The 27,511-nt window shown below is 36.2% G+C and overlaps 6 protein-coding genes across 7 annotated transcripts; all 6 read right to left on the bottom strand.

Moving 5' to 3' along the window:
* Positions 1–176: 176 nt before the first annotated feature.
* On the bottom strand, positions 177–1,321 carry LOC143452112 (uncharacterized). 2 transcript variants are annotated; one of them, XM_076952958.1, is made up of 5 exons: positions 1,218–1,321; positions 990–1,068; positions 770–872; positions 558–672; positions 177–493 (listed from the first exon to the last, which is right to left on the bottom strand). In XM_076952958.1, exons 2-5 carry the CDS (start codon positions 1,061–1,063, stop codon positions 399–401), a joined length of 387 nt encoding a protein of 128 aa, XP_076809073.1. In that variant the 5' UTR covers positions 1,064–1,068; positions 1,218–1,321; the 3' UTR covers positions 177–398. The 2 variants fall into 2 exon arrangements, with proteins under 2 accessions (XP_076809073.1, XP_076809074.1); XM_076952959.1 differs by having other exon boundaries at positions 177–490.
* Positions 1,322–4,921: 3,600 nt separating this feature from the next.
* LOC143451938 (uncharacterized) lies at positions 4,922–7,286 on the bottom strand. The gene has a single exon (XM_076952724.1). The coding sequence runs from the start codon at positions 6,643–6,645 to the stop codon at positions 5,530–5,532; it is 1,116 nt and encodes a 371-aa protein (XP_076808839.1). The 5' UTR covers positions 6,646–7,286; the 3' UTR covers positions 4,922–5,529.
* Positions 7,287–8,039: 753 nt separating this feature from the next.
* LOC143452154 (uncharacterized) lies at positions 8,040–9,992 on the bottom strand. The gene has a single exon (XM_076953010.1). It carries the CDS (start codon positions 9,840–9,842, stop codon positions 8,793–8,795), a length of 1,050 nt encoding a protein of 349 aa, XP_076809125.1. The 5' UTR covers positions 9,843–9,992; the 3' UTR covers positions 8,040–8,792.
* A 2,185-nt stretch (positions 9,993–12,177) lies between these two features.
* On the bottom strand, positions 12,178–14,992 carry LOC143453249 (uncharacterized). Its single transcript, XM_076954497.1, has 2 exons — positions 13,231–14,992; positions 12,178–13,155 (listed from the first exon to the last, which is right to left on the bottom strand). The coding sequence occupies exons 1-2, from the start codon at positions 13,588–13,590 to the stop codon at positions 12,277–12,279; spliced, it is 1,239 nt and encodes a 412-aa protein (XP_076810612.1). The 5' UTR covers positions 13,591–14,992; the 3' UTR covers positions 12,178–12,276.
* Positions 14,993–16,635: 1,643 nt separating this feature from the next.
* LOC143452238 (uncharacterized) lies at positions 16,636–18,427 on the bottom strand. The gene has a single exon (XM_076953126.1). The coding sequence runs from the start codon at positions 18,391–18,393 to the stop codon at positions 17,296–17,298; it is 1,098 nt and encodes a 365-aa protein (XP_076809241.1). The 5' UTR covers positions 18,394–18,427; the 3' UTR covers positions 16,636–17,295.
* A 3,937-nt stretch (positions 18,428–22,364) lies between these two features.
* Positions 22,365–24,326, bottom strand: LOC143451871 (uncharacterized). The gene has a single exon (XM_076952629.1). It carries the CDS (start codon positions 24,221–24,223, stop codon positions 23,126–23,128), a length of 1,098 nt encoding a protein of 365 aa, XP_076808744.1. The 5' UTR covers positions 24,224–24,326; the 3' UTR covers positions 22,365–23,125.
* Positions 24,327–27,511: the final 3,185 nt, after the last annotated feature.

The following is a 27,511-nucleotide window of genomic DNA, read 5'->3' as shown; positions in this document are numbered from 1 at the left end:
CTTGTGTTTCTGGAAATGCTTCGTAGCAGGTGAAATTCATATGTGAGTTCGTATATAGCTGCGTCGGTCGCCGCCTTGTTTATAAAAAGAAATCAGATACATTACAAACAACCTGGGATTAACTAATTTTTAATTGCTTGAAATTTCTTGTCGTATTTCAAAGTTTACAGCGTGCCTGGACTTCAAATATTTATTAAATTCGACTTTTTAAAACTTTTACGATGCTTGCACAAAGATTATTTTCTCATAGACCAATCATTATAGACAAGTAGACGAAAAATAATTACTAAATCAAAATACGCCACGAAATTATTAAATATTTGATTGACAGGACATCTATTCCGCCACGTCATGATGTAAAATATTTATAATTTAATAATTTGGCGGTCTACTGCACTTTATTCATCATCATTGTCCACATGATTGCGAAGTAGCTTGAAAAAATCAGGGTCCTCGTCATTCACGTCTCCCATTATCTTCTTCTGCTGCCCTGCTTCAACGTTAAACTTGTTTAATTTGACTTTTCTGACTTAATATTACTGCAAATTTATGCCCACCTTTAGCTAGCAGTTCCTCCAAGTGTTTCATGGCATTGACGACTTGCTTTGGTGGCAGTTGGTCGGACAATTCATCAGCCACATCTTCCATTGCTTTTTCATACGCTTCGTCGTCCTGTTTAGTCAGCAAGTGATATATAAAAGGCTTACATTGCCGTCGAGCAGAAAGCTTAACATCGCTGCTGTAATTTAAATGGATAGAACTTGCTCACCATCTCTCGGAGTTTTCCTAGATATTCCAAATGCTCGTCGCCTAATACGCCGCAAGTTGCTCTCAATGACCAGTGCAGACGACACCCCCAATTCTTAACTTTCCTAAAAACTTTGCCAATCAGTGATGATCAAATATAAGGTAACATGTGGTTTTTCTAAAGCGGTTATTTCAATAAAAGTTGAGTTAAAAAAAAGAAAAATAAACATAAAAATATGTACCTCCACCACCCAGCATGACTTGGTATCACCGAGCATGATATAGCAAGAAGAAAGACAAATAACTTGATATTCATTTTCTCTGCGAAGCAACAGAAAATAAAACATACTGTAAATTGATAATATTTATTTCATGCATCTTTATCGTAAAACGTTTAAATTTTAAGCGCAGATAGAAATCAGAAAAATACTTTAATAATAAAATCTGTACAATAAAAACCGTCACTATACCTTTTACTTCAACAGTTTGTAGACTTCTTAAACAGTATATGCACTATTTTGTGGTTTCTTTCCAGGGACGAGGCAACGATTTTTCAATCCGTCCAACAATAAGTAGATTGCCGTAAAACTCTCTTTTTAAAGGGTAAAGATTTTAAAAGAAGTAGCAAAATATGTAAATTAATTTCATTTGTTCCTATGCAATTTTCATGATTTTAATGCTATTATAAGATGAGGAAGTTTTGGTATTGGGAAACTTAAATAACCCACCATACTGCGATACATCTATTGTTTAGAACAATGTATGTAAATATTATGCAAATTAATGGCAAAGTAACCACTAAGGAAAATATTTACATCAAGCTGAAACTTAAGCAGGAAGAATAGCACAAAGCCGGAAAAAACATGCTTTACGAAGTAAATGAAGATTTTAGTCAACTAAATTCTCTTAGAAAACGACAAATTTTCTGACTTCAGTGCTCTTGTTCGGGGTGGGCGCCCGGTGGCCCGCAGCGCTGGGATCACGTCAATTGACCGTGAACAAATTCACCGGCGACAATTGGTCGTGGTCAACTGACCGGCAACAAATTGGCCGGCGACACAAATCAACCGCTACGCATTTTATTTTTATTTTTTACGCAAATTAGCATTGTTGTTTATTCAAATTATATGGTTTAAGTGATGATATCATTTAAGATTAGTTGGTTCTAGGTAAATTTACGTCACGGTCAGTTGTCCCCCGGTCAGTTGTCCCCGGTGAGTTTGTTCGCGGTCAATTTCCCACGGTTAATTGTCGTGGAACCCGCAGCGCTGCACTCAGTCGTTGACATACTGTTTTCAGAATATGGTTAAAGGGTAATAGAAAAACAGAGAATAATTGATCTTAATTTGATTTACGTTTCAAACAAGTTCCCTTCATAACGCTTGTCTCTGCTCGATTGAGCAAAATTTTGGATAAGAAAAAAGACCAAGACTATACACGTCTGACAATTTTCCATGTAAAAAATTAAGTTATACAGAACAAGGAAGAACGTATGGAAAATTTCTCTCGGCGTGTCTGTTGACTGTAATAAAAGCAATACTGACCTTAAATGACCAAATGTTTGAATGTTACAAATCACCCGATGAATTTTATTTAGTCGACCCGGAATCTAGTAAAGCTATAACGAAGGCAGCGTGCAGAGGGCCAATGACCGACAAATTTTAAAACCAAAATGTAACTCTTTTACGTGAAGCAGCGCAGTTTGCAACGACTCTTCGTGGAAGTTTATGCAAATCTGATTGATTGACCAATTTCCTCGTTTGCAGCACAATACTCTGTTTAATTTTTTTTACCCTTTTCCCATTGAGGGTTGAGGCTGCCAAAGAAGTTCCCACTCTTAATGAACCTTATATTCTTTCATCAATGTATGTATGTTACCCTGATTGTTTTCGAGTAATTTGTATGCACGATACTTAGTTGGTATGCAAAAACTCATTATCCATGCAAAGATACGTTCAATATGGACGTAATGTCAGGCCAAGCAACGCTTTCAATGTTTCCTTGTCCATTGGAAAAACTCATTCTTCATTGAGTAAAGTTCATAAACTAATCCTAAAGTTAGATTGCGCAACTAATAGAAAAACGTTTTAATATCATGCTCTATAGTCTATATAGAAATCTTGCTTTATTTAAAAAAATTGTTAAATGATTCATGACAATAGAAATCAAATATGCTTATATGTTATTATGTTATATACAGTATCTTTTGTCCATCGATATTCATCCTGGACAAATTTGAAACACCTTTTATTTGTCAAAATATCCAACAGTACATTATGACGTGAAACTTTGCGTCCGTAAATGCAAGATTGTATTTCATATTCACGTTAAACTTCTACATCTATAGAAACATTTTAAGCATACGCAGTTCATGATCCTAAAATCAAGCATTGCAACCAAAAAATTCTTGTCCATTTAGTAAATGGGAAAACGCTCGTATGTATGGAAATGGCACAAAATCTTATATATAGACATGGTTACAGAATCAGATTACGCTATGATCGCGTGCGAATAAGGTTTAGTTTTGTCACAATTGCTTGACTTTTAAAACAGGTTTTGATTATCCCGTAGTACCGGCCCGATGTGACCTAAATATGTTACAACGTTATTATTATTTTACAAATTCGAAAGCTGTTTTTGATGTTGTGGAAAGATGTATATCGTGCAAATGCCTTTCTAGAACAGGAAATAATTAACGTATTATAGTGTCCCCTAAGAACAGCATGGAGTACGTGATTGCTTATTTACTTAATAGTCTTTGCCGATAACCGTATCGTCACCACGCAATAGAAGGGCTGCGTCCTCTTTTAACTTTTTCCAGGTGTGTGTTCACTGTTCACGGTATGTGCATTATGTGTATGTTCTAACGGGTACTAAGCTAACACCTTTATCACGGCGAAAAGTGCCGCAATATCTATGTAACTTATAGTCATTCTACTATACAGTTTTCTTGCGACTGATAAACGACCACCTGGGCTGATCTTAAAAACAATTGCTGGTATCTTAGAGTAAGAAATAGAATATAATAAAGAATAAACAAAAATATTTTGTGCCAGTGGAAGTGTTTGTTTTCTGATTTTAGTGAACAAAACTGAGACAATGCTACAGGAAACGAGACAAACCGAAACACGAAACGCAAAATTTGGAAATCCAAACTCAGAGAGACAAATTATACAACCTGCGCTCTAGCAGTAAGAAATTATGACGGCAAGTTAATGCCATGATACAAGGCTTTCTTCTATTCAATTAGAAAATTTCAGATAACAAACTGTATCAGTAACATAGTTTCTTACTCATACGAAGAAGGATGTTTATCGCTGTTTTGCAGCAGTGCTTCGAGGCCCCAAAAGTCACTGCATAATTCTGATATGGGTATGCAATGTGATTCTGCATGGTACTTGACCCGTGTGACGAGAGGAAATTCACCGTGCGTAGAATGCAATCTCAATTGCGCTTTGTCAACACCAAGTGGTTAACTTTGTTTGTTGTGCATTGCTGCTCGGCGTTCTCGGCAGGGTCATTATTGTTAGATTTCAGTGTGCAATGCTGTGCTGATTATAACGTGATTATTAGCCAATCATTAGTTTAGTTTACTTTTTTCAACTGCCATGAAATATTCTAGAATCAATTTATGGAAAAAGGCTAATATGATTACGTGGTAACTCATTGAGTATGTATTAGTAAATTTTGTGATATTCAGCCCTTTTCGATGCTTGCTTCATTTCTATTACGATGTGCTTTTAGTCATTCACTAAAGTTCAGTCGTGTCATATGCCAAATTCAAGGTATAATATGTTGGATATAATATATGTGCTATATGTTTACAGCCATTAATGATGAGGTCAGTAAAGTTCAGACATTAGTACCGCAATCATTTTTTAAGTCTTGTTTAATCATAAATCGCAACTTTCTGATAATGTTTTAGTAACGGTTAGTTAACATAACTACGTTGCTACACCCGTAAAAGGCTATGTCATACAACATACCCAATTATCGAGGCTATATGCCGTATTCATTAGAAGCTATAACGAGACATAAATGATGTAAAATAGGAAGGTAAAATTTGATGGGTGTCTAACAAAAAAGATAGAAGGCATCGATACACAGCACGTGATCTTACGTAAGGAAACCCGAATCGCGACTTCTATGTTTTATTTCTCAACACTACGTCATATAAATGCTACATTTCTGTATTCTCTCATGTCAAAGGTATCCATTTGAACGACACCATATACCAAAGAACATCATAAAACATTTTCGACACTATTTACATAAAGTGGTTGAAAAGAAAATACAATAGTGCTGAATACGCAAAGTTTAAACTGTGTCAAATGTAAATATGTTTGAGGTAGAAATTTTTTTTAAATATCTAAGTTTACATAGAAGCTTATAATGATTCTATTTCCTTGTAATCTGTGACACTATATTTCCTACAAATAAATCAAAGCAAGGCATATATTCATTTCCAAAATATTCCTTGTACACAAATATTGTGGTTTGTATGCAAAATTTTTATATTTCCAAAATTTTTTTCTTGTGCTTTCGTAGTTTTCGTTTTTAACAATCAATTAACTATAATATACACATATAGGCTACGTTTAAACCTACGTTAAAACGTTATATAGCCTAAGTTTTAAACAAAGAAACAACCGTTACTGTACAACGTTTCACGTATTCTCACCACTGACATGTTAGCAATTGTTGAGTATGATTAAAATACCTTTGCCCGTAAAAGACTGGCTTGGCACGAAGGTATGTCCATGAAAAACGAAAGTTGAATGATTATTTCATGCATCTTAGTATTGGGGAAACAAACATTTCTTTGCAGCACGTATATGAGAGAATTATCAACATCAAATCGATGAAAACATTTAGGTCAGTCAAAGTATTATACACCCTTCTGTTTGCGTATTTTTCCAATGCAAAGTTGGTAACAACTAAACGAAGTATGTAAACAGTGATCAGGCATATCTGTAAAATGACAGTTCTACCGATGACCTGTCTCACGGTTTTGCTGGAACGTTTCCTTTTCCCACTTTTCCCTTTGTTCAAGTCAGGTACTGCTGACTGACTGCGCACAGTTCCCACATTACTGGTCATGCTTGGCTGAGTACCAGATACTACTTCCATGACTGTGCTTCTGCTTTCGCCGCTTTCAGATATGTTACTGCTTTTCCAAATTGACTGCCAGCTGAAACAGCTTTCGTTTGTACCTGCAACAATCTGGAGAGGGTAAATGAAAAGCCCGACCATGATAAGCTGTCCCAATATCACCAACAACGCCCCAACCAGCAAAATCTTGAAGAGATTATTTTCCATTTCAGGGCTTGGCTTGTACGTGCAACCTTCTGGGGTAGGTTTGTACAACGACGGGATGTTGATGAGCAAGATAACAATTAAGCCTGCTCCGAAAATTAAGACAATGCTTATAGCGCTGAGTATCTTCAGCAAAACGTTGAATTGGATGCCTAGCATACTGTTCGTATAAAAGATGCGTTGACGTAACCACAGGAATAGATGTACGGAAAAGGTCGAAAATCCGTAAATGTAAAATGCGGCGTCTTCCGCATTTTCGCAGTAGTCTTGAAAAGCCACTTGAAATGACACCATCGAAGCCACAAATCTGGCAAGCGCCAAGAACGCGTTGACTATGGTCGAAGTGTAAACTATACCACTGCTCAGTTTCAGCTCATCCCGTCTCTTTAAGCTCCATTTCTCTGTCCTGATCCCATGATCAATCAATGATATAATGATCCAAATAGTTAGGAGGAGGAGAACAGAGTTAACCACAATTGGAAGAATCCAGTCGTTTCTTCCGTATCCATCCAGCACAAAATCGGAGCCGTTTGAGAGGTTTGTTGTAGCCGGAGTAAAGCTGATGGAGTTAGAAAACGGCATTTCCAGTTAACACAGAACTGCGTTAAATTAAAGAGCAATAATTAGATATTTTTTCGTTTCCTACGAGAAATTTCTGAAAAAAGTGCTTGTTCACACTTTGCGTCCGAGCGAAACCTACCCGGTTGGGGCAACGCAATAGTTAGTTACACCACAGGACGGCCTATCTCACAACATCAGGTTCTTTGTATAGGCTTACATAACTCTCTTCTGCTCTGTAAATACTTATCTATGCTCACTTGACCGTTCAGATGAATTGGCTATACTGGGTTAATCATAGGCCCACCATGTCAAGCATATCTCAAATACAGGAATAGGTTTTCATGAATACCATGTTTCTAGGAAATAATGCTTTTGTAATGAAGCCACCTTCAGCACTGTGGTATGGTATTACCGCATTATTTATTTTTGTCTTTTGATATGTGATAGTATACTTCAAAGTTTAAATACTTTCTATGTTTAAACATGACAAAGACTTGGTTCTAAAAATCACGCTATATATTATACGTTTTTCTGAGTGAATTTCTGTTACTTCAGCTATTAATATGCTTAACTTCCTCCCGTACAAACTTTTGCTTCACAGCCTGTCATTCCCGGTGGGTCACATGTAAATATGCCTTAACTTAGTCTAATTCATACCAAGAAGCATGTGCTTAACTATGCAGACAGGGAAGTGTAAAAAACGTGGTTATTCAGCTATTTTTACAATGCAGACAGTTTTCTTTTATCTTCCTTGTACAGTTGGTGCGCTTTTTTCAGTTTTTGCTTTGTGTTATGCGTGATAGTATTCACAACAACTAAGTTTAAAATATACAAACGTGAGCAAACAAATTCTTAGCTTCCCGTCTACTAGCGAACGCATTTGCGCGTCATAAGTTTTACCTATCTGCATATTAATCGTGTTAAACACGGAAAGTTATAGGCTTTGAACTGCAGCAGACTAAAAAAAACGCTGAAAAAACTAACTTGTTCAAATTGTTTCCGAACAATCAAAAACCATCTGTTAAAGTTATTTCTTTAACCAACACATATTGCGGCAATCAGCTTCACTTTATAGTCAAACGCAACATCAGAGGTCATGAAGTATCCAGTAGCAGTATGCATCAACAACTGCAACCAATTCCAAGTAAAATTCAATCAATCTTTCGTTTTTCTCTCTTTGTAAATGTATAGAGGAGCTTCATTCAGAATACGTAAACGCGGAAGATGACCTAATCGTCCAAGGTCTATCAACTAACATGATGTGCATTGAAAACGAACTAATTTGTATGCATTAGCTATCAACCACAAACTAAATACTAAAACAATACTATACATAGAACATACTACAGCGAGTGCAGCATTGCATACCCAGTAATCGTCTGTATTGTTATCGGTAGCTGAGAAGCCGATTCAGTGTTTGTTTACAAGTTTATTTAAAACAATACTTAATAAAACCAGTCAAATCATTGCTAAAAAAAATTGTTAGGAAAGTTGTATTGCGGGGGTCTGCGGTGCGTTATATAAGTAATTTTGCCTTGCATTTCAAGCAAAGTTTGAAATAATAGACTAGCAGTAAAACTGAATTGATTTACTATAATTACAAGCTCAGCAAATACCACTCTTATTTTGGCAAAACGGATTTTAAATAGTTCTGACAAATATTGTCAAGCGCATACACGGTAGAGTGAAGATCTATAGGAACAAACATCAATCATGATATAACTTGCTGTTCTGTAATGCTGTGTAATGTTTTTGTCGGAATAGCATAATATGAAAAAAAAATTGGACAGTTACAAACTGCCGTGCAATGGGTTACGGATCAGTAGAAAAAGTGTTGCATGGACAGATTTGCAATTGATGTGGCACTTCTATGAACACACACTTTTTTTGCAAAAACGAATCTGGCTTTACATACAATTCAAGTCCTCAAATGTTTAAACAAATAATATTAAATTCAGCTTAGGTTATAATCTAAGAGAAATTCTTTAACCCAAAAAGTTACCCATAATTATACAATTTATTCTATTACAATTTACAAACAAACAATAGAACATCATATTAACTGGACTGGCTAGCAGCAAGGTCAAATAAGTGACAATTTTCATGACCACTGCTTCGACGGGATCAAATCGAATGCAGTCGTTCCTTCTTCCAGTAACAACGTTGACTTAGTTGCTGCGAGCAATGTCGGAGGACGTCTGAGCAAGTGTAACGTTCTCATTCAAAACCGGAGAAAACAACATTTGTTTGCATGACAAGAACGAGCAAATGACAAAGATGACGTTAAAGAATGCATTAATGTCAAAAACTACTGTGGAAACACGACGATGTCCTTCGCTGCTGATGGCGTATGATGATATCAAGATTATTATAATATGTGCGGCAACCGCGATGATCGAGAATGCTATGGTGCGCTGCATGATACTCTTCACTGTATTCGATGACTGGAATGATGAATTTCGAGTTTGGATAGATGATACACTGGATGACTTGTTTCTATTGGTGTTCCATACATGGAATGCACTTGGACAACATCCACAAATACTTTGAACGAAGTCCCGTTTGAGTGGATATATGAAAAGCCCAAGTAAAACGAACTGACCTGCAATTACCACCATGATGCCAACTATCCATGCGATAGGTCCGATGTTTTCGCTTTTGTGATAAATGCAACCTTCGCGTGATGATGGAAAATTCACAGGAATTGTGTTGACTAGTACAGTTGCTAGGCCTGACAGGAACAAGATTACAATACTACTGAAGCTTAGGATTTTCAGCAAAATTCCGAATCTTACATTGAGCATGTTGTTTGCATAAAAGATTCTTTGACGTAACCAAAGGAAAATGAAAACTGCGAAATTAACTAGGCTATACCAAGCAAACGACGAATCTGATACAATCTCACATTCTTTGTCGTAACCGACACCAATTCCAATGTTAAAAGCAAACTGGCTGTTGATGAACCTAACAAGTGCTGTAATTGCACAAACTACAGTCAATGTGTAAACACTTCCTCCACTCAGTTTATCTGCGTTTCCCATCCTGTTTGTGCTCCATTTTTTGTGTTTTATCCCAAAATGAATCAAGGAAAATATGATCCACAAAGTAGCAACGATAAGCAGAGAGTTGATCACCTCAGGTATTATCCAGTCTGCTTGTTTCCACCTGATGTAAGGTTCCGATTCAGTCGAATTTGTTTCATTTAAATTATTTGTCATTTTGTTTTTCCCTAAGGTGCAGTGGTATATAATCAAAAAAGCCTATTATAAACAGTGTACAGACGTAAGATTTTTCAACTTGCATTTGCTAATAAATGAGTAAAGTAACCTAACTGACATCTTGTTTGCACCAATATACTAGGTGTAATAGAGTCTACTACCATGTCTTTAATAAAGTCTCATATTTAAAACTCTCAAAGCAAACGTTGTAAGTTACATTTAGGTTTGAGCTTAAAATTTTAATGCAATTTAAGCAATAATACATACCAACAATAGATGCCGACCTTTGCCTAGACTTAGAAAAATGTGGTGACAACTAAAAACATCAAACAAAGACGTGTTGGGTTATGCGTGATAGTATTCACAACAACTAAGTTTAAAATATACAAACGTGAGCAAACAAATTCTTAGCTTCCCGTTTACTAGCGAACGCATTTGCGCGTCATAAGTTCTACCTATCTGCATATTAATCGTGTTAAACACGAAAAGTTATAGGCTTTGACCTGCAGCAAACTGAAGAAGACGCTGAAAAAACTAACTTGTTCAAATTGTTTCCGAACGATCAAAAACCATCTGTTACAGTTATTTCTTTAACCAACATATATTGCCGCAATCACCTTCACTTTATAGTCAAACGCAACATCAGAGTTCATAAAGTATCCAGTAGGAATATGCATCAACACGTGCAACCAATTTCAGGTATAATTCAATCAGTCTCTCGTTTTTCTTTGTTTGTAAATGTATAGAGGAACTTCATTCAGATTACGTAAACGTGGAAGATGACCTAATCGCCCAAGGTCTATCAACTAACATGATGTGCATTGAAGACGAACTAATTTCTATGCATTAGCTATCAACCATAAACTAAATACTAAAACAATACTATACCTAACTATACCATAGCGAGTGCAGCATTGCATACCCAGTAATCGCCTGTCTTGTTATCGGTCTCTGAGAAGCAGATTCAGTGTTTGTTTACAAGTTTATTTAAAACAATAATTAATAAATTCTGACAAACCCTTGCTAGATAAAATTGTTGTGAAAGTTTAAATATTTGTTTTTCCAGCTGCCAACTGTATCTATTAATAGATACAGTATATATTTCCACGTGCTGTTTTGGAGATGAAAATGTGTTAATTTCGCAACGAAAACTTTTTTTCATGCTGAGTATAAGATGCATTCAACCTTTTCTTAATAGCGACAACAAATTACTCGCCGTTTTCGATTTCTGTTCTCGGAAACGTTCAATTAATCACCACTTCCGATGGAAACACCAGAATGCGAGCGTCCCTGGTGAAAGTCTTATAAAGGCGAAATTGCTGTGAGTTTATTTCTTTGTAAACATTTGTACATTTAACCCAACACGTTTCAAGTATTTTTCTAGAAAGCAATAAGCAATGTTATGTCGTCCCCTTATATCACGTTGCCGATTTCATCGACTGTTTTCTTTCCTCGGAATCTTTGTTACTGTAATTTAACAAATTTTCGCTGCACAACTTGTGTGAGTAATCGTTTCTATACGAACAGGAACCGCATATAGTAGGCGAACAGTTTCCCCTAATCACTGCATTCAGGCTGGGCACAATTTTTTATTTTACAGTATTATGGTTCTTTAAAACCTGAAATGATCTCAGCGCAAGCAGCGTTAACTGCCATTCTTAAAACTCAAGGGGCCTAAAGTCCCAATAAATTTGGTGCCTGTTAGTTTTTTGCTGTATACTGCTGAGTGCTGGTGGAGTGTTTGTGGGCCAGTTTTGTATGTCTTAAAGTTCACGATTGATAAACATGGTACCAAGTTCGGTAACTGACAAATCTTAGAAGAACGTCACACGTCATAATGGATTTCTTAGTACATCAGGAAGAAAGCTTTCTTTTTAGGGGCAAAGAGCAAACCAAAAATTTGCGTTTGATTTTGAATAGAAATCACATTTTCTGTATTTGTGCAACTTATTCGGTATTTAAAGATTGTGTTATGCTGCGTTTTCTAGCACAAATTTCAAAGCGTTTTACTAATAAGTAGATAATTAGTTAATTATACAGCTTCTTGGTTTGCCTGATGCCAAATTTTAGTAATGTCGGAGAACGTTTTGTTGTACTAGGCCTACGTGCTATAATATTTTGAACATTTAACATTTCAATCTTTAAGGGTAATGGCTTTGAAAGAAAAATTGACATAAAAATGTGGCGGCTTGTTTCAAAAACCTGCATGCTGTCATAAACCTTAAATTTTATGTGTGACGTAATACTAACAGGTGTGCGTGTCATTAATTAACGTCAACTTTGCGACATATTTTGGACAAAAAGGTTTATACCTATAATCACAAAAACATTCTCAAACATTTTTGACTGGTTTATTTAGTCAGTATATAAAGTTCTTTGATATAAGACAAACAAACGGTATTTGCGCAAACCTCACAGCACTTGTAGTTTCCAATCAAGCATTGCTAGTCGACGAGTGTTGTTTCGTAACGTCCTCAGGATTTCCTTGAAATGGTGACGTCAACATAGGCTTATACGAAAGAAACGAGCAGATAACAAAAATCAAGTTAAAAAAAACGTTCACGTCGAAGAGTATCACCGATATTCTTCTCTGTACGGCAGAACCATGGAGACTGTAAGTTGAGATGATGATCAGTGTGATATCGGTCAGAATAGATAAGAGGCCAAAGAGAATTGTACGCTGTAGGATCTTTTTCACAACAACGTAGCAACGCTTTGAAGTCTTTTTAGACCTACGAATAGGCGTCTTGCCCAACTTGTCATTGTTTGAGTTAATGTTGAGAAGGCTCTTACTGACGACGCTGACTGACGAAGTGTATTCGTTTCTCGATCTACTTGAAATGTCTTGCAGCCCGCCCTTCTGCTCTTGAGCATTAACTCCTGCAATCTCCGACGTCTTCAAACAGTCATCTCCAACATTGGATGACTGATCGTTGGAGAGGACGCGGAGGCGATACTTTCCTTGCCTCACAGTCACACTTTCTTCTCCCACGTTGAAGCAAGAACATTTGAAAATGTCTACGAGGTTAGAGCAATCAAAGTTTTGGTGCAGTGGGTAAGCGAAAAGACTTATAAGCATTACCTGCCCGCTGACTAATACCGCAGCACATACCGCCCAAGATGTCGTTTCCAGAGGGCCATTAGACAACACATAAACGCAACCATACGGGGAAGAGCGGTAGGAAAAGGGCAAGGTATTTACAAAAATAACACCAAAGCCAGCGACGGTTATGATTATTATACTACCAGCGCTCAGCATGCGAAGAACTTTGCTGTATCCGGTCCTCATCATATTGTTGGTGTAGAAGACTCGCTGCCGAAACCATAGAAAGATATAGATTGTGAATAGGACCATGCAGTACATCACAAACGAGGCATCTGACATCACCTCGCAATCCCAGTCTTGGTCGAAAGCAAATCCAACTTGGAGTGAGACTAAGGTAGTCAGGTGGCGTAGTAGAGACATAGCCGCACATGCCACAGTGGAGGTATAGACGTCACCGCCACTTAATTTATCCACGTTTTTTGTCAATACTTTTTTCCACTTTCCTGCTTTTTTCCCGTAGTGGATCAATGATATGAGTATCCACAGAGTTGCCAAGATCAAAACGATGTTACTAGTTTGTATGATTATCCACTCAGGTTCCACCTGTCTGACGTAGTTGATAGATGACTTGTTCCTCACAACTTCAAGGGAACTTGTAGCATTTTCAAACTCTTGCTTCATAGTTTTGTTAAAATCATTCATAATTAAATATGATGCATATCATTGCCTGCGTCTGAAAGATAACGATGCAGTTAGTAAACAAGCTTTTAAAATATTTCTTTTGACTACACTTCCGTAAGCTGCTACAACTTAAGCTACTAGTTAATGCAGTGTTTCCTAACCTTTTCTGCTCGTGGACCGTCTAAAATTTTTTTAACGTTTTCGCACTTCTATAAATGATATCATTCCAGAAACTTCTTTATTTACAGTAAGCTTTTGGTAGAATACAATATAATTGCCACTACGACAAAACTTTAGCCAAATCATAATAGACTTTTAACCTTTCTTTTGCCATGTACTTATTTTGCAACACAACCCTTGTCTCGTGTCCTAGATTGAAATTGCATTTTGCAACACAATAATATGTGCTGTTAACGTATACGATGATGTCGTAATCATCGTGAACATTGACAAATTATTGACTCAGTAAATAATTCAACACCTTCCTCGCTCGACAAATCAAGAAAAGAAATAAATGAAGTATTTTTAGTTTATATCCTAAGTTTATCGTGGCGTTAGTACGTCTACTGAAAACTTTCCAGGTTCCCAGCTTGTTGAGAACTATTGCTTTGACAAATGCCGGTTTATGTTGTATGGTAGCTAATCTTTCGATATAAACATTGTCACAAAAACAACAACAAAAACCCAACGAATAGCTGGCAAGCCACAATGTGAGTCTATCTTCAAATGCTACCTATAAGTAAACCAATGAGGCAGGTTACCAGCTTAAGTCTTAACTACTAATGTCAGATGGGTTGGGTTGGGTCAGCAGTTTGTTTCTCATGTGTAAGCTACGAAGGTTTCCTGTCTTAATAGACTATCAAATTACACAGCGCACAGTAAACCTAGGGTTTTGTAAGGAGTAGGAAGGAAACGACTCTACCCTCGTTCGTATCGTTTAAAAAGGTTATTTACCAATTTAAAATCAATGCGCTAAAATGCAGCTGTAATCTCGCGCCACTAGCTATGATGTAGAATTATAACGTAACGTAAATAACTAAATCTCTTAATATGTTGTACGCGGAAGACACCAGTACCACTGCAAAACAAAATGACTCCGCAGTCACATTTAGTCGACTATTCTGGTCAATAAAAGACCTTCCTTCCCCACTTATTGTGTCAACCCCAAAAACATGAGTCATTAGACTTGGTAATCATTTTAAGGACATAGTTTGGCAATTTCGCTAATTTTCCATCAGTAAAACAAGTTTTACTTGCTATATCGTAGCTGCCGCATTGCTTTTGTAAGTTACCAGTTATCGTGTAATAACTTGTTAACCTTCAATATTTACATAATCTCAATACTCGCAATATCAGAATAATTTTCTTCCTGCCGTCCTCTGGCTGAATGTTCGAGTATGCACGCAGTGCTTGCAATTCAAAGTTACGTGACTGCGCTGGTTCTATCAACGGTTACGAACATCCGCTAGTTTGAAGGCGGGAAAATGGAAACCTGGGCCGTTACGTCAAAGTACATCAACTTTAACCCGTCAAAACACGAACAACGACAAAATGCAGGTTGGTAATCTGCGAAAACCAAACAGCAGCTGCTATTTTTGTTGTTTACACAGCGTTAACACGATTATGACGTGCACGAGTGTTCGTCTTTGTGATGTCAAGGCAAGATAACGCAAACAAAGAAAAGGCAAAACAGGAAACGTGTCGTGCGCGATAGGTATTTCTTAATTGATACATCGAAAACTATGACTGACACAATAGCGAAATGGGCAGTAGATATGAACCGTCTCTCGGCAAGGACGCAAATAGCCTGTCAAATAAAGTCTACTTTACTGTACACTGCAAGCACGTTTGATATTTATTTCTCCTAACTGTTTCAGGCCACAAGAGCAGTTCATCAACTTGCAAGTATTTACGTCAAGTGTCTGTCGCTCCTTCCTTTTATATAAAAAAACAATTTGATTTATCTTGATTATGCATATCACTTGAAACGCAATCTATTTGCTATAAACACTAAACCTGTGGGGTCCTCGATCAGGTGCCGGCTTCATGAAACCTTTTATAGGGGCTCGCAAATACGTTTCTTGATAGATGGTGTATCCTGTATAACATCTTCCTAACGCCAAATAGATTTGTTCAAGCTCAACTGAACGGCCTTATTGAATATATAATTTCTTCCTTTATCTTGCTGTATATACATCTGATATCGGCGGTAGATGGAGCTGAAACCTCATTTTGAACCCTTCAGTTTACTTAAAAGCGGCAAAGGGTCTGCAATTGCTTTGGTGGTAATAAACGAGATTTGCCGACACTAAACGGTTTCGAACTACACCATACCATTGAAAACCTTATGGCTTTTATAACTGGGCTTATGTGAGTCCTTTTCTAACGGTATTTTCAAAACAGCAAAATGTAATGGCGCGAACCAACGGTAGCCTTAGGATTCTAACAGCAGCGGAAATTCGTCACACGCGTATGGAGAGCCTACATACATATATCGGCCGCAGTAAACCGATATTAACTACCACTGCGGAATTTCTTTTTTTTTTGCCGAAATACTTGGCATATTACCGTAAATTTTATACTCAGATTGAAGAAGAAGTCTTTGTACAAAAATTAAAACCGGCGCTGTTGAAGCCTCGATCGTCGCTCGTGCCCCGGTTAACGAGGTTGTTTTTGTGAGTTATCCGACAGAACTTTTTTAAATGACCTTAGGTATAGACCCTTAACGAGTTACGGCCGCCATTTTGTACTGGGTGGCACAGTAAATAAAAAGACTGTTGTGCTTAAGGATAATATGTGTTAAAATGTTAAACTATGGCATAATATGCTAAATACAAAATCTTACAAATGTATTTTATACGGCAGCTCATGGTTTATCGATTTTATTGCTCATATGCTGTGGCATAAGCCCATCCAATCTAGGAAGTACCAACAGAATCACTTATGAACACAAAATCCTATACTATAATGAAAACTGTTACATATGTACAACTCAATCTCGCATCGCGTTAATAAATCTTGTTTGTTGCTGTAATTTTTGGTGCATACAATTGTTCAAACATAGTATGTATTCCAGGAAAGTACATACGATAGTTTATTGTCTGTAAATATATAGATATTAAATTATAAAGCAAACTTTGTCATTATATTACTCACAATGCAACACGTTTGAACAGTATAAAATTACGTTTGCTTATAAGTGGCAATTAATGCTACGTATATATACACATACATTCACCATTTACAGCATGATAAAAGTGGGAAGTGTAATTGGTAAATACACTTGTGTTCTAAAATATTTACTTGAAAACAAAAATAGAACATATAGTGACGAGAGCGCGGTATTATGGTTGTCATTTTCCAAATCAAAAGACAAAGCTTGGATCAGTACTTTTCTGATTTCCTTTGATCGCTTCATTGCGAACGCAGAAAATATGCTTAAACCCGTCAAGAGAGTAAAAACATGTTGCACACAATTTTGCCTCTAAAATTTTCAAGCTTTATTCTTGCATACGGACTTGTATGTCATTAACTTCACACTTGTGCTTCGAAATTAATATCTAAATCTTATACCTAATAACCCAAAGTTATTTATTATTTCAGACAAAGAGAGTAACGGAATGTGTTGGAAGCAAGGGTAAGTGAAAAAAGAGTCAAATTTTTTATTGGCCCCCGTCTTGTCGTTCCAAATTGAATGCTGTCTTCTTTCAGGTAAGAACAAAAAACTCAGCAACTTCTAGTAATGTCTGAGGAGGTTTGAGCAGTCCCAGGTGCGGAATTTTCATTAAATATCGGTGAAAAAAGCATCTGTTTGCATGACAAGAACGAGCAAATGACAAAGATGACGTTAAGAAAAACGTTGATATCAAAGACCGTTGTGGAAACACGGCGATGTCCTTCGCTGCTGATGGTGTATGATGAAATCAGCACTAATATAATGTCTGTGGCAACTGAGATGATTGAGAATGCAACGGTTCGTTGCATGATGCACTTCACTGTATTCGATGACTTTCTTTTGCACACTTTCTCCTCCGGCACCATGTTTCTGCTTTCTCCATCGCTTTTGTTAGTTTGGATGGATGCTACACTACGTGATCTTTTTTTATTGGTCTTCTTTCCATTCACTTCAGCCGAACAACATCCACAAATGCTTTGAACGAAATCCTGTTTGAGTGGATATATGAACAGCCAGACCAATACAGACTGAGCAATAATCACGACTATGATGCCAGCTATCCATGCGACAGGTCCCATGTCTTCGCTTTCGTGATAAATGCAACCTTCGTGTGATGATGGATAATTCACAGGAATTGTGTTGACTAGTATAGCTATTAGGCCTGATAGGAACAAGATTACAATGCTACTGAAGCTGAGGACTTTCAGAAAAATTCCGAATCTTACGTTGAGCATGTTGTTTGAATAAAAGATTCTTTGACGTAACCAAAGGAAAATGTAAACCGCGAAATTGACTAGGCTATACCAGACAAAGGACGAATCTGATACAATCTCACATTCTTTGTCGTAACCAACACCAATTCCAATGTTAAAAGTGAATTGGCTGTTGATGAACCTAACAAGTGCTGTCATTGCACACACTACAGTCGATGTGTACACTCTTCCTCCACTCAGTTTATCTGCGTTTCCCATTTTGTTTGTGCTCCATTTTTTGTGTTTTATCCCAAAATGAATCAAGGAAAATATGATCCACAGAGTAGCAAGGATAAGTAAAGAGTTGATAACCACAGGTATTATCCAGTCTGCATGTTTCCACCTGATGTAAGGTTCCGATTCAGTCGAATTTGTTTCATTTAAATTATTTGTCATTTTGTTTTTCCCTAAGTTACTGTGGTATATTATCAAAAAGGTCTATTATAAACAATTTACAGACGTAAGATTTTTCAACTTGCATTTGCTAATAAATGAGAACAGTAACCTCCCTGACATCTTGTATGCAGCAATATATTAGTTATAAGAAAAACTACTGCAATATGACTAATAAAGTCTTATATTTGGAACTCACACAGCAAGCGTTTTAAGTTACATTTAGTTTTGAGCTGAAAATTTTAATGCAATGTATTCAAAAACGTTGACTTCGAACCAACACTAGATGTCAATGTTTGCCTAGATTAAGAAAAATACGAAAACAAGTGACAACAACGAAGCATCATACAATAGCGTTACATGTGCACAAAATCGAAACCAATTCTACTTTTTCTAAAGTGGCAATGTTTGACCTTTGTAATAATCACGATGTTTTCCATTTTAAGCTGCTTATATTTGTAAAACGGCACCTTAAGCCTTCTACTAATTAAACAACAAAATGTTAAAAGCAATTTTGTTTAAAAAAATACTATTTTAAATTCAACATATAACTTACAGCTTATGTTTTCAAAACATTTACAAGAGTTTAGATCAAAAATTGCTTTATCTGGAAAACAATCAGTTTGTGATCCATTTGTGTTTTTATTTAAACGCTCTTTTTCTGTAGATGTTTCCGAGGTGGTTTCAGTTAATTGTCTTTCATAGCAGTACATGTATATGCGTGTGTCTCATACCAGTTACTTCGTTATGCGCTTAATCTAACAGATGATTCGAAAGCTTTACTTATTATTACCCTCAAATCCATATAAGATACAAAACAATATAAAACGGTAATGACATGCGTCATAAAATACGACGAGTAAATATAAACATTAAGTAAAAATCGTATTTTGGTGATTGCTGATTAGTAATTTTGTAATTGCTGACCAGTACTCGACTGTATAATTTAATCGGTTACTTGGCTTTACGCTAAATTCCGTGGAAACTGCAGTCGCTATTATCCTCAAAACATAAATTATGAAGCAATGTGTAATATTATGCGATATACGTCATGATCTATTTCATAATAACTATTACAGTATGTACGTATAATTACAATAGTTTCAATACTATGCAGTGTAGATATATTATTTTCGTAATTAAATTGCTCAAACCGCCTTTATTTGATTGAAGTCTGACGTCAAAGCTCATTTTTTGCCTGCTACTAAAAACCTGGCGGTATAATGATATAGTAAATATCGAAAATGCGTGCTGTGATTATGACATCGTGCACTGTCAGACCGTGTTTTTTGCACAACTACACCGCAGGAAAGTGATGGATACCACGACAACCTGCCAGACATGATGATTAGTAATACAGTATTTAAAAATTAAATGGCTTAACCTCTGAGCTCATTATTGTAACCTATTAAAAGGTAAAAGAGTTATTTGCTCGCCTTTGCTCATCCAACCATTGCAGGGAACTATTTATTGATAGAATTAAAATACTTTTTACTTGTTTTATCGTGGATTGCTACGTTGCTTTAAACATTGATGAGTGTTATGTTTAAAAAAGAGTTCGATAACGTAAAGTTATTTAGAAACTGGCTGAAAAAATATAAGCAGTTTTTATTTTACAGGATTAATTTTTTTTGAAATCATTTTACCGGTTTTATTTCTCGGTAAGCTTAAAAGTTGTAACTTTAGCAGCATCCAACGCAAAACTTTCTATTACACTAAATCAAGCTTAATTTAATCTCAAATGGTTCAACTCAATTTTTTGCATATTTTCTCGCTTTTACAACCTTTTTTCATCTTTAATAACGAGTCACGTGTTCCACTTGTGACACAATTGTATCTTTCCGCATTTCATTATAAATGAGACCAAATAAAAAATATACTTAGCGTATCCACGTATCACTGTCGACAAAGTCATAGTTATATAAGAGCTTAAACAAAACTAATTTTAATGTTTAGTTGCAAATTTTGTTTGTAAATCATATTTTAAGAATATTCTATTTTGACTTTGCTCCAAAACCTGCATAACTAATCTGACAGAGAGCAATGCTGTAGCCTATCCGCCATCCAGCTTACACCACCTTACAATTTTGCAGGCGTTTACGTAACAGAACAATAAACCTTTAAAATAACTTATTCTTTTAAAGCAAACTCTCATTGCATGCACGAATTTTTCTCCGAACCCCTTAAAAAGCATTTTACAGAAATTTTGGATATTTAAATATCGCAGCATGTGATTCACGTAGCGTTTCTACCTACGCAAATATTATAGCATAAAGTAACTATATAGAGTTATAACATTTGAGTAAATTTTAAAGTTACATAAAGTTTTAACCATTGAAGTCGATTCCAATAATAGGTGGTTAATTATTATAATATCTAGTTTAAATGCTCTAGGAGCTCTACTGCTATAACTCTGACAATAACTTTAACCCAAACCAAGTCATTTACCGTTTCCGACAAAGAGTGATGGCGTATTTAGGGCTGCGTGTCTGAGTTAAAATGGAATTTGAAACTTTTGAAAGCTGTGTCTAAAATTTCCGCATTTTCCTACGTTGCCCAAACGTTTTACGATTTGACGCCTTAAATTAGCAACGCCTCACAATGAAATACATATTTGTATGTAGCGTTGTAGCCTATACGTATAGACTATCCAGTAGCCGGCAATTTGTGGCATACAATTTTTAAACGCTTTGTAAAATGCATTTTAACTATCTCATGCAATGATTTTGTAACGCTATATAACCTGTCTTTTTAAGTTTTGTTGGTATCAGTCAAAATTTCCCATAAGCAAAGCTTGTGTTGAGTAGAGGTCGTAACCCAAGTCACATTATAATGAGTAATTTAACATATTTCCTTTCAACATCTATCTCGGCAAATATGGATAAGCTTACTTTTTTACATAACAGCTCAGTAAGATCCCGTCATAGCATGATAAATTAGGAAAAAAGTCGTCAACATTTATTCCACAGCATGTTTTGTTTTAACGGATTCATGCGAATGAGCGACCACAAAACTTGTCAACATAAGAAATAGTTGTTTTCGGAAACTGTTTGAAAGTTTGTTTATTTCCTTATTCTGTTATATACAGCATGTAGGCCATGGATTCCATTGGATTTTCTTACTGATAATTGTAGCTGTTTGGTCTTTGATTTTTATTTTACAAAGTTACAAGTATCAAGCAATTGTTATAGCTTGTATTGTAACAACTGTATTGCAGCTTGTATTGCATGTATACAACTTGCACAATAACAACAATGCAAATTGTTGCACAAGCTGCCTGTTTTCTAACGTTTATTTCCGAAACAAAACTAAAACAACAGCGTGAACATCGTGACATGGTTATACCTATACAGTACCGTTTCCAAAGTCAGCACTGTAGGTGTAATGCGGTACTTTTCTCCCTATTAATTTTCATCTGTTCTGTTGAAGCATCAACATCAAATATGCTATTGTGAACGCTTTAAGTTTAAAACCCTTCGCAGAAGTTTACGCTCTAACGATCGCCCAAAGTTTTTACAGTGTGCGAGAATGTTAGTGGTACATTTTGCTCTTGTACTTCAAACTTCCCCTGCAGAATTAAGTTCATATTTGTGTTTAGCTGTCAACAATGATGCCGTTCTCAAGTTTTCTCGAGCTTGGGGTCACTAACAAGTAACAACAAAATACATTCCACGCAGATCGCTTTAAGTTTGCAAGTAAGCAGTACTTTACAGTTTTCTCTGGAATATAATGACAGACAGGTATTGCGGTATATTGATTTAAGCATTGTTTAAATCAGCTTGCTGTTTAAACACGGCTGGTCCATCTATGATTTTTCTACTTAGCGTTATAAAGTATTTTGATTTCTGTTTTTTTTTCTTTCTATTTAACCAGTACTCGTCATAAATACATAATGAGTGATTATATTTATTCATTCATAGCTATATTGATTGCGCTATAAAATTAAAAAGTCATTAAAACAATATCAGGTCTTTAGCATAAATCCATCCGTAAGATGTCGACAATTACGCATAATCTCATCATTAACGTCCTTGCCTGAAGCAGTTTCAATAATATTACAACACTGCAAGATTTATATATATTATTTAGATATGTTATTATTTATATATTCTATAATCTATAGCATACACTTAGGTATAATTTACCATTAAACCGTTTTGTTAGGGTTATTTTCAGCTTCCTCAAAGGTACAATATATATGAATTATGTTCATACCATTATCAGTAAGTTTACAAAATCCAAGTGGGTTAAGTCAAGCAACATGGGTTAAATATATTTTGAAATAAATATTATTATAACTGTATTTGCATATTTTAAAGACATTAGAAGGAAACCTAAACATAAGTCATGATACACTTTTATTTTGTATTGTTGTAACCGTCATGTCGAAAACTCGTGGGGTTGAATATATGCACAAATTATTGTCGAAGGGGTTAAAATAGATCAAAAAAGTTTGCCGTGGAACAACCTACACTGTGAGTATGTTGCCACTATGCACAAACGATTTTTTACAAGAAATAATCGACGAAACTATGTACAACTTCTTTACTCAAAACTCCGTGAAACCATGTACATGAATGTGCAGCTAAAAGAGACTTTTTCCAGTTAGATAATTATTAGCAAAGTAATTCTAAAATAGATGCGGTGCAATTAGTAAATTTCACAAATATCAACACATTAGCAGATATTTTCATACCAAAAAAAGTCTTGTCTCTCTTCGTTCGAAGACAAAAGCTTAGCTACTGCAAGCAACGTCAGAAGATATGTGAGTGGTAGCGGATAAAGCTTTCACATTCAGAAGTGGTGAAAACAACATTTGTCTGAATGACAAAAACGAGCAAATGACAAAGATGAGATTAAGAAAGGTGTTAACATCATAGAGTATTGTGGGAATACGGCGATGGCCTTCGTTGCTGATGGTGTATGTTGTAATCAGAAGTAATATGATATCTGTGGCAACCATGATGATTGAGAACGCAACGGTTCGTTGCATGATAGTCTTTACTTTTTTTGACGACTTCTTTTTGCATTTTCTGCATTTTGCGGTCGTCATATTCTTCGAAGCATTCACGCCAGCGTTTTCATCAGTCGTAAGTATAGTTGCTACACTGCATGCCCTACTTTTTACGATGTTCGCTGCATGCACTACACTCGGACAGCAAATACAAACACTTTGAACGAAATCCTGTTTGAGTGGATATACAAAAAGTCCAACCAATACAAACTGAGCAGCAATTACGACAACAACGCAAATTATCCATGCGACAGGACCGATGTCTTCGGTCTCCTTATAAATGCAACCTTGTCGTGATGATGGATAATTCACAGGAATTGTGTTGACTAGTACCGCTGCAAGACCAGCCAGAAACAATATTACAATGCTAGTGGCACTGACCAGTTTCAGAACAATTCCAAATCTTACGTTTAGCATGTTGTTTGAATAAAAGATTCTTTGACGTAACCAAAGGAAAATGTAAATCGCGAAACTAACTAGGCTATACCAAGCAAATGACGAATCTGATACAATCTCACATTCTCTGTCGTAACCAACACCAATTCCAATGTTAAAAGTGAATTGGCTGTTGATGAACCTAACAAGTGCTGTCATTGCACAAACTACAGTCGATGTGTACACACTTCCACCACTAAGTTTATCTGCGTTTCCCATCCTGTTTGTGCTCCATTTTTTGTGTTTTATCCCAAAATGAATCAAAGAAAATATGATCCACAAAGTAGCAAGGATAAGTAAAGAATTGATCACCTCAGGTATTATCCAGTCTGCATGTTTCCATCTGATGTAAGGATCCGATTCAGTAAAGTTTGTGTCTTTCATTTTAGCTGGAATTTCGCTTTTTAAAAAGTTGACCACATAAACTTAAAACAAAATGTTGTAAAGAAAAATGCCTTGAAAATATCAAATAATTTATAATAGAATAACACCCAGTAATAACCTTTCAGAGCATTCACACGTCACTTAAACAATGACGTGCGCCATCGTCCGTAGACAACTGTACTCGGAGATCACTCTACTAGACTCAACGCACAGGCGTGCTTGGTAAGCTGTTGCAGGTACTGAACATATTGCATGGTTTCAGCACGAAGAAGTGGTTATCTTTCGTTAATCTTTTTGAAAGACAATAAGTAAGCAGGTGCGAAATGAACAGTTGGCCTACTCTACGTAAAATTTATGAAGGTAAGCTACATATCAAACATTTCTCGCGAGAAGAGTTTTATTGTTGGAGCCTTTCGGAGCCTTTCAAGTAACCAAACGGAGAAGCCTTGTATAAAAGAATGATGTGACCTAGACCCCTATGTGACTCAGCTATACACAATCTTAGAGGCTTTTTAAAATTGACACAAAATTTGGTTTCTTGCTTGGTCAAGCAGAAAAAACCTAAAATTACAAAACGAAATCTGAGAACCCTTGCAGCATCACTGTTGCTAATATTCTTTCTTTCCAACAATAAACTGAAGGCTGTCACTATTTCACCGGAACAATCATAGGCTTCTGTCGAAGCTACTTTTTATAGGTCTAACTTCTTGTTAATTTACTGTAAATGTTATCACATAGTAGCTTGATTCAAACCTAAAGTCTTCCTTATAAAATATATCTAACTTCATACCCTAATTGCCTTAAATTGAGTTTTTCATACTCATTCTTTTAACGTAACTGCTTGTCTTCAACAGTGGACTGTGTGGTTTACAGTGAAGTAGTCGCTTTGATAGACAATAGGCCTATGTATGAAAACCCAAGATGCATTCCGCGCAATGCATACGCCGAAGGTAAGTTTGGCGTAAATTACGAATGCGCTAAAGACGTTATGCCACTTGCGATCTCTAAAAAAGGAGACACTGTGCTCTGTTTAGTCCAAACAAGAGAAAAATGGATTGTCATGTTTGCGCCAAGACGTAGGCCTAAATTGGCTCCGTGTCACGCCAAGGTCAAACCGAGTTTACATCGCTTGGCCTTGGCCATAGCTCATGCCAAAGATCTTCGGCGTAACTCGTGTGGAATGTACCCTCCATGAAAACAACGGTTGGTCCCTTTAATTATTTAGCAATTCTCGACGAAGCACTCCACATACCGCATTTTGGTGCGTCCAGAAATCAGTAGGCCTATTTAGAATTATGTTGAGAAGAGATCCAAAATTTTGAAAGCTGAATCTAAAATTTCCATGTTTAACTACCATGCAAAAATGCGCGAATCGCAAAAATTTTGGTTTCTACCATCATAAAACGCTTTAAAATAATCAAAATGTTATTCATTCTTGTAATTATACCTAAAATATCTTAGTACCTTAAAGCTCGCCTAAGTCGCCTTCGGCTAAGCCGTCAGTTCGCCAAAGTCGTGGTCCGGCGGAAAGCTTACTTCTTCTGTAGTATTATGTTTTGTTATAATGAGCAAAATAATTCGCTTAACTCGGCACTGTTCTTGCTACTTTGGCCAAAATAATACGCATAAGAAATATGACCTTAAAAACACTTTGTCAACGTGATTACATGGCAAACTTAATCTGGTACAACTACACTATAGCTGTATTGTCAAGATATCTGCGATCCTTGTTAACGTAAGACAACCTTATTGTACGTCATGATGTAAATTTATGAAGGGCCCGGAAACCTTGTCATATTAGACTGTTTTTATCGGTTTCAATTTTCTTTCAGTTAGCTGTGCTGCAGTCAAATGAAGCGGCCTAGCCAATAACTACAGAATCACGATGAAAATGGAACCAGCTATAGTGTATAGAGAATGTCGTTTTTATAGTGCAGTTTTGCTCTAGCCATCGAGTGGAGAGTCGTTTTCTGTCTTCAGAAAATCATCAAGCAGGTTATGATTGTAAAAGCCTAGGGCTGTGAGATACGAAGTAAGCCTAGTGACTTTTAAGTAGATTTAAGTTAGGAAGCTATTCTATGTACAAAAATTAAAATCTTAATATCACATCAAGCATTAATTTTTAACAAAAATAAAATTTACAAAGCATTTAATCTAAATGCATTAATCTACATTTAATCTAAAATTCTAAATGTAGTAGCCTACCCTAAAAATGCAATAAAAAAATTTGATTTCATTTTGTTTGTTTAAGTCACCGGTTCGCGAGTTTTCCTGTTCCTCTTAAGGTGGCGATATAGGCAAATTTTACTCTATTTATTTTAAATTTTAGTAATTCTATTTAGTATTTTTTGGTAGGACCAATTTCAGCTTGATGTTTTGTTTGTTTCTACGATTTTGTTATTCTGATTTATGTTTTCTATGAGCAAAAGTGACGCCAGAATCACCCACGCAAATTTCAACGCGTCATCAATGACTGAAAGAGGTGTGTCGAAGACGTGGCAGTTCACTCGTATTTTTGAATTGCAAGAAAAGTTGCAAATCAAGTTACTCAGCTTTGTACACTGCCGTATATTCTGCTGAGGATTTTAGTGGCACTTCAAAAGTAAAACGACAGAGCAAGTACAATCCAGATGTGTTATGCAAAAAATTACGTAGCCTAGGCTATCTGGTCGCCTACTTTTTTAGCTAGCGCAAGAGTGAAACTGTGGTGCCAACTGCCAACCGCTATTATTTTGGCGTTAACTAGGCCAGCCTTGACTGCACAATAAAATTCAACGCTTATGTGAAATTGTCTGTCTGACGGATAGGAAAACGCAGCAGAGGTTAAAATGTGTAAGATTTTAGTCTATACGTATACGACTTGACTTGAACTGAAAACATGAATCTTTATACAGCACATAGGCAAGCAAATTTAGTGTTTCAGCTTGTTCTGGCGTTTCATAAATTGCTTGCTTTAACTACTCTTATGTAGTTATGTGCGTTGCAGCCAAAGCTTTTCCTGAGAAGTTGCGTTTAGAATTATCTTTAGTAGGACTGCAATGTGAGAGTTGGGACCCAGTGCATTTGAAAATGAGGGTCTAGTAGCCTATACAAGTGCACACTAGATGACGTCACAATTTGAGTAGCTGGGGTTTAGTATACAAAGGCATCCTGTGGTTGTGCACTTGTTTACTAGACTACTAGTTACTGTTGGATAACATAGTTTCTTATGATAATGGTTAGGGCAGTTTAGTTTTATGTAAGCTGCAAAGTTTTACTAGTCAAGTGCGAATTAAGCCACGCGTGCTC

The sequence above is a fragment of the Clavelina lepadiformis genome, chromosome 4, assembly GCF_947623445.1.
Source record: "Clavelina lepadiformis chromosome 4, kaClaLepa1.1, whole genome shotgun sequence".
In the NCBI taxonomy this organism is placed as follows: domain Eukaryota; kingdom Metazoa; phylum Chordata; class Ascidiacea; order Aplousobranchia; family Clavelinidae; genus Clavelina; species Clavelina lepadiformis.
Note: the sequence above shows the minus strand (reverse complement) of the source record. Positions and strands in the feature narration are given on the sequence as shown.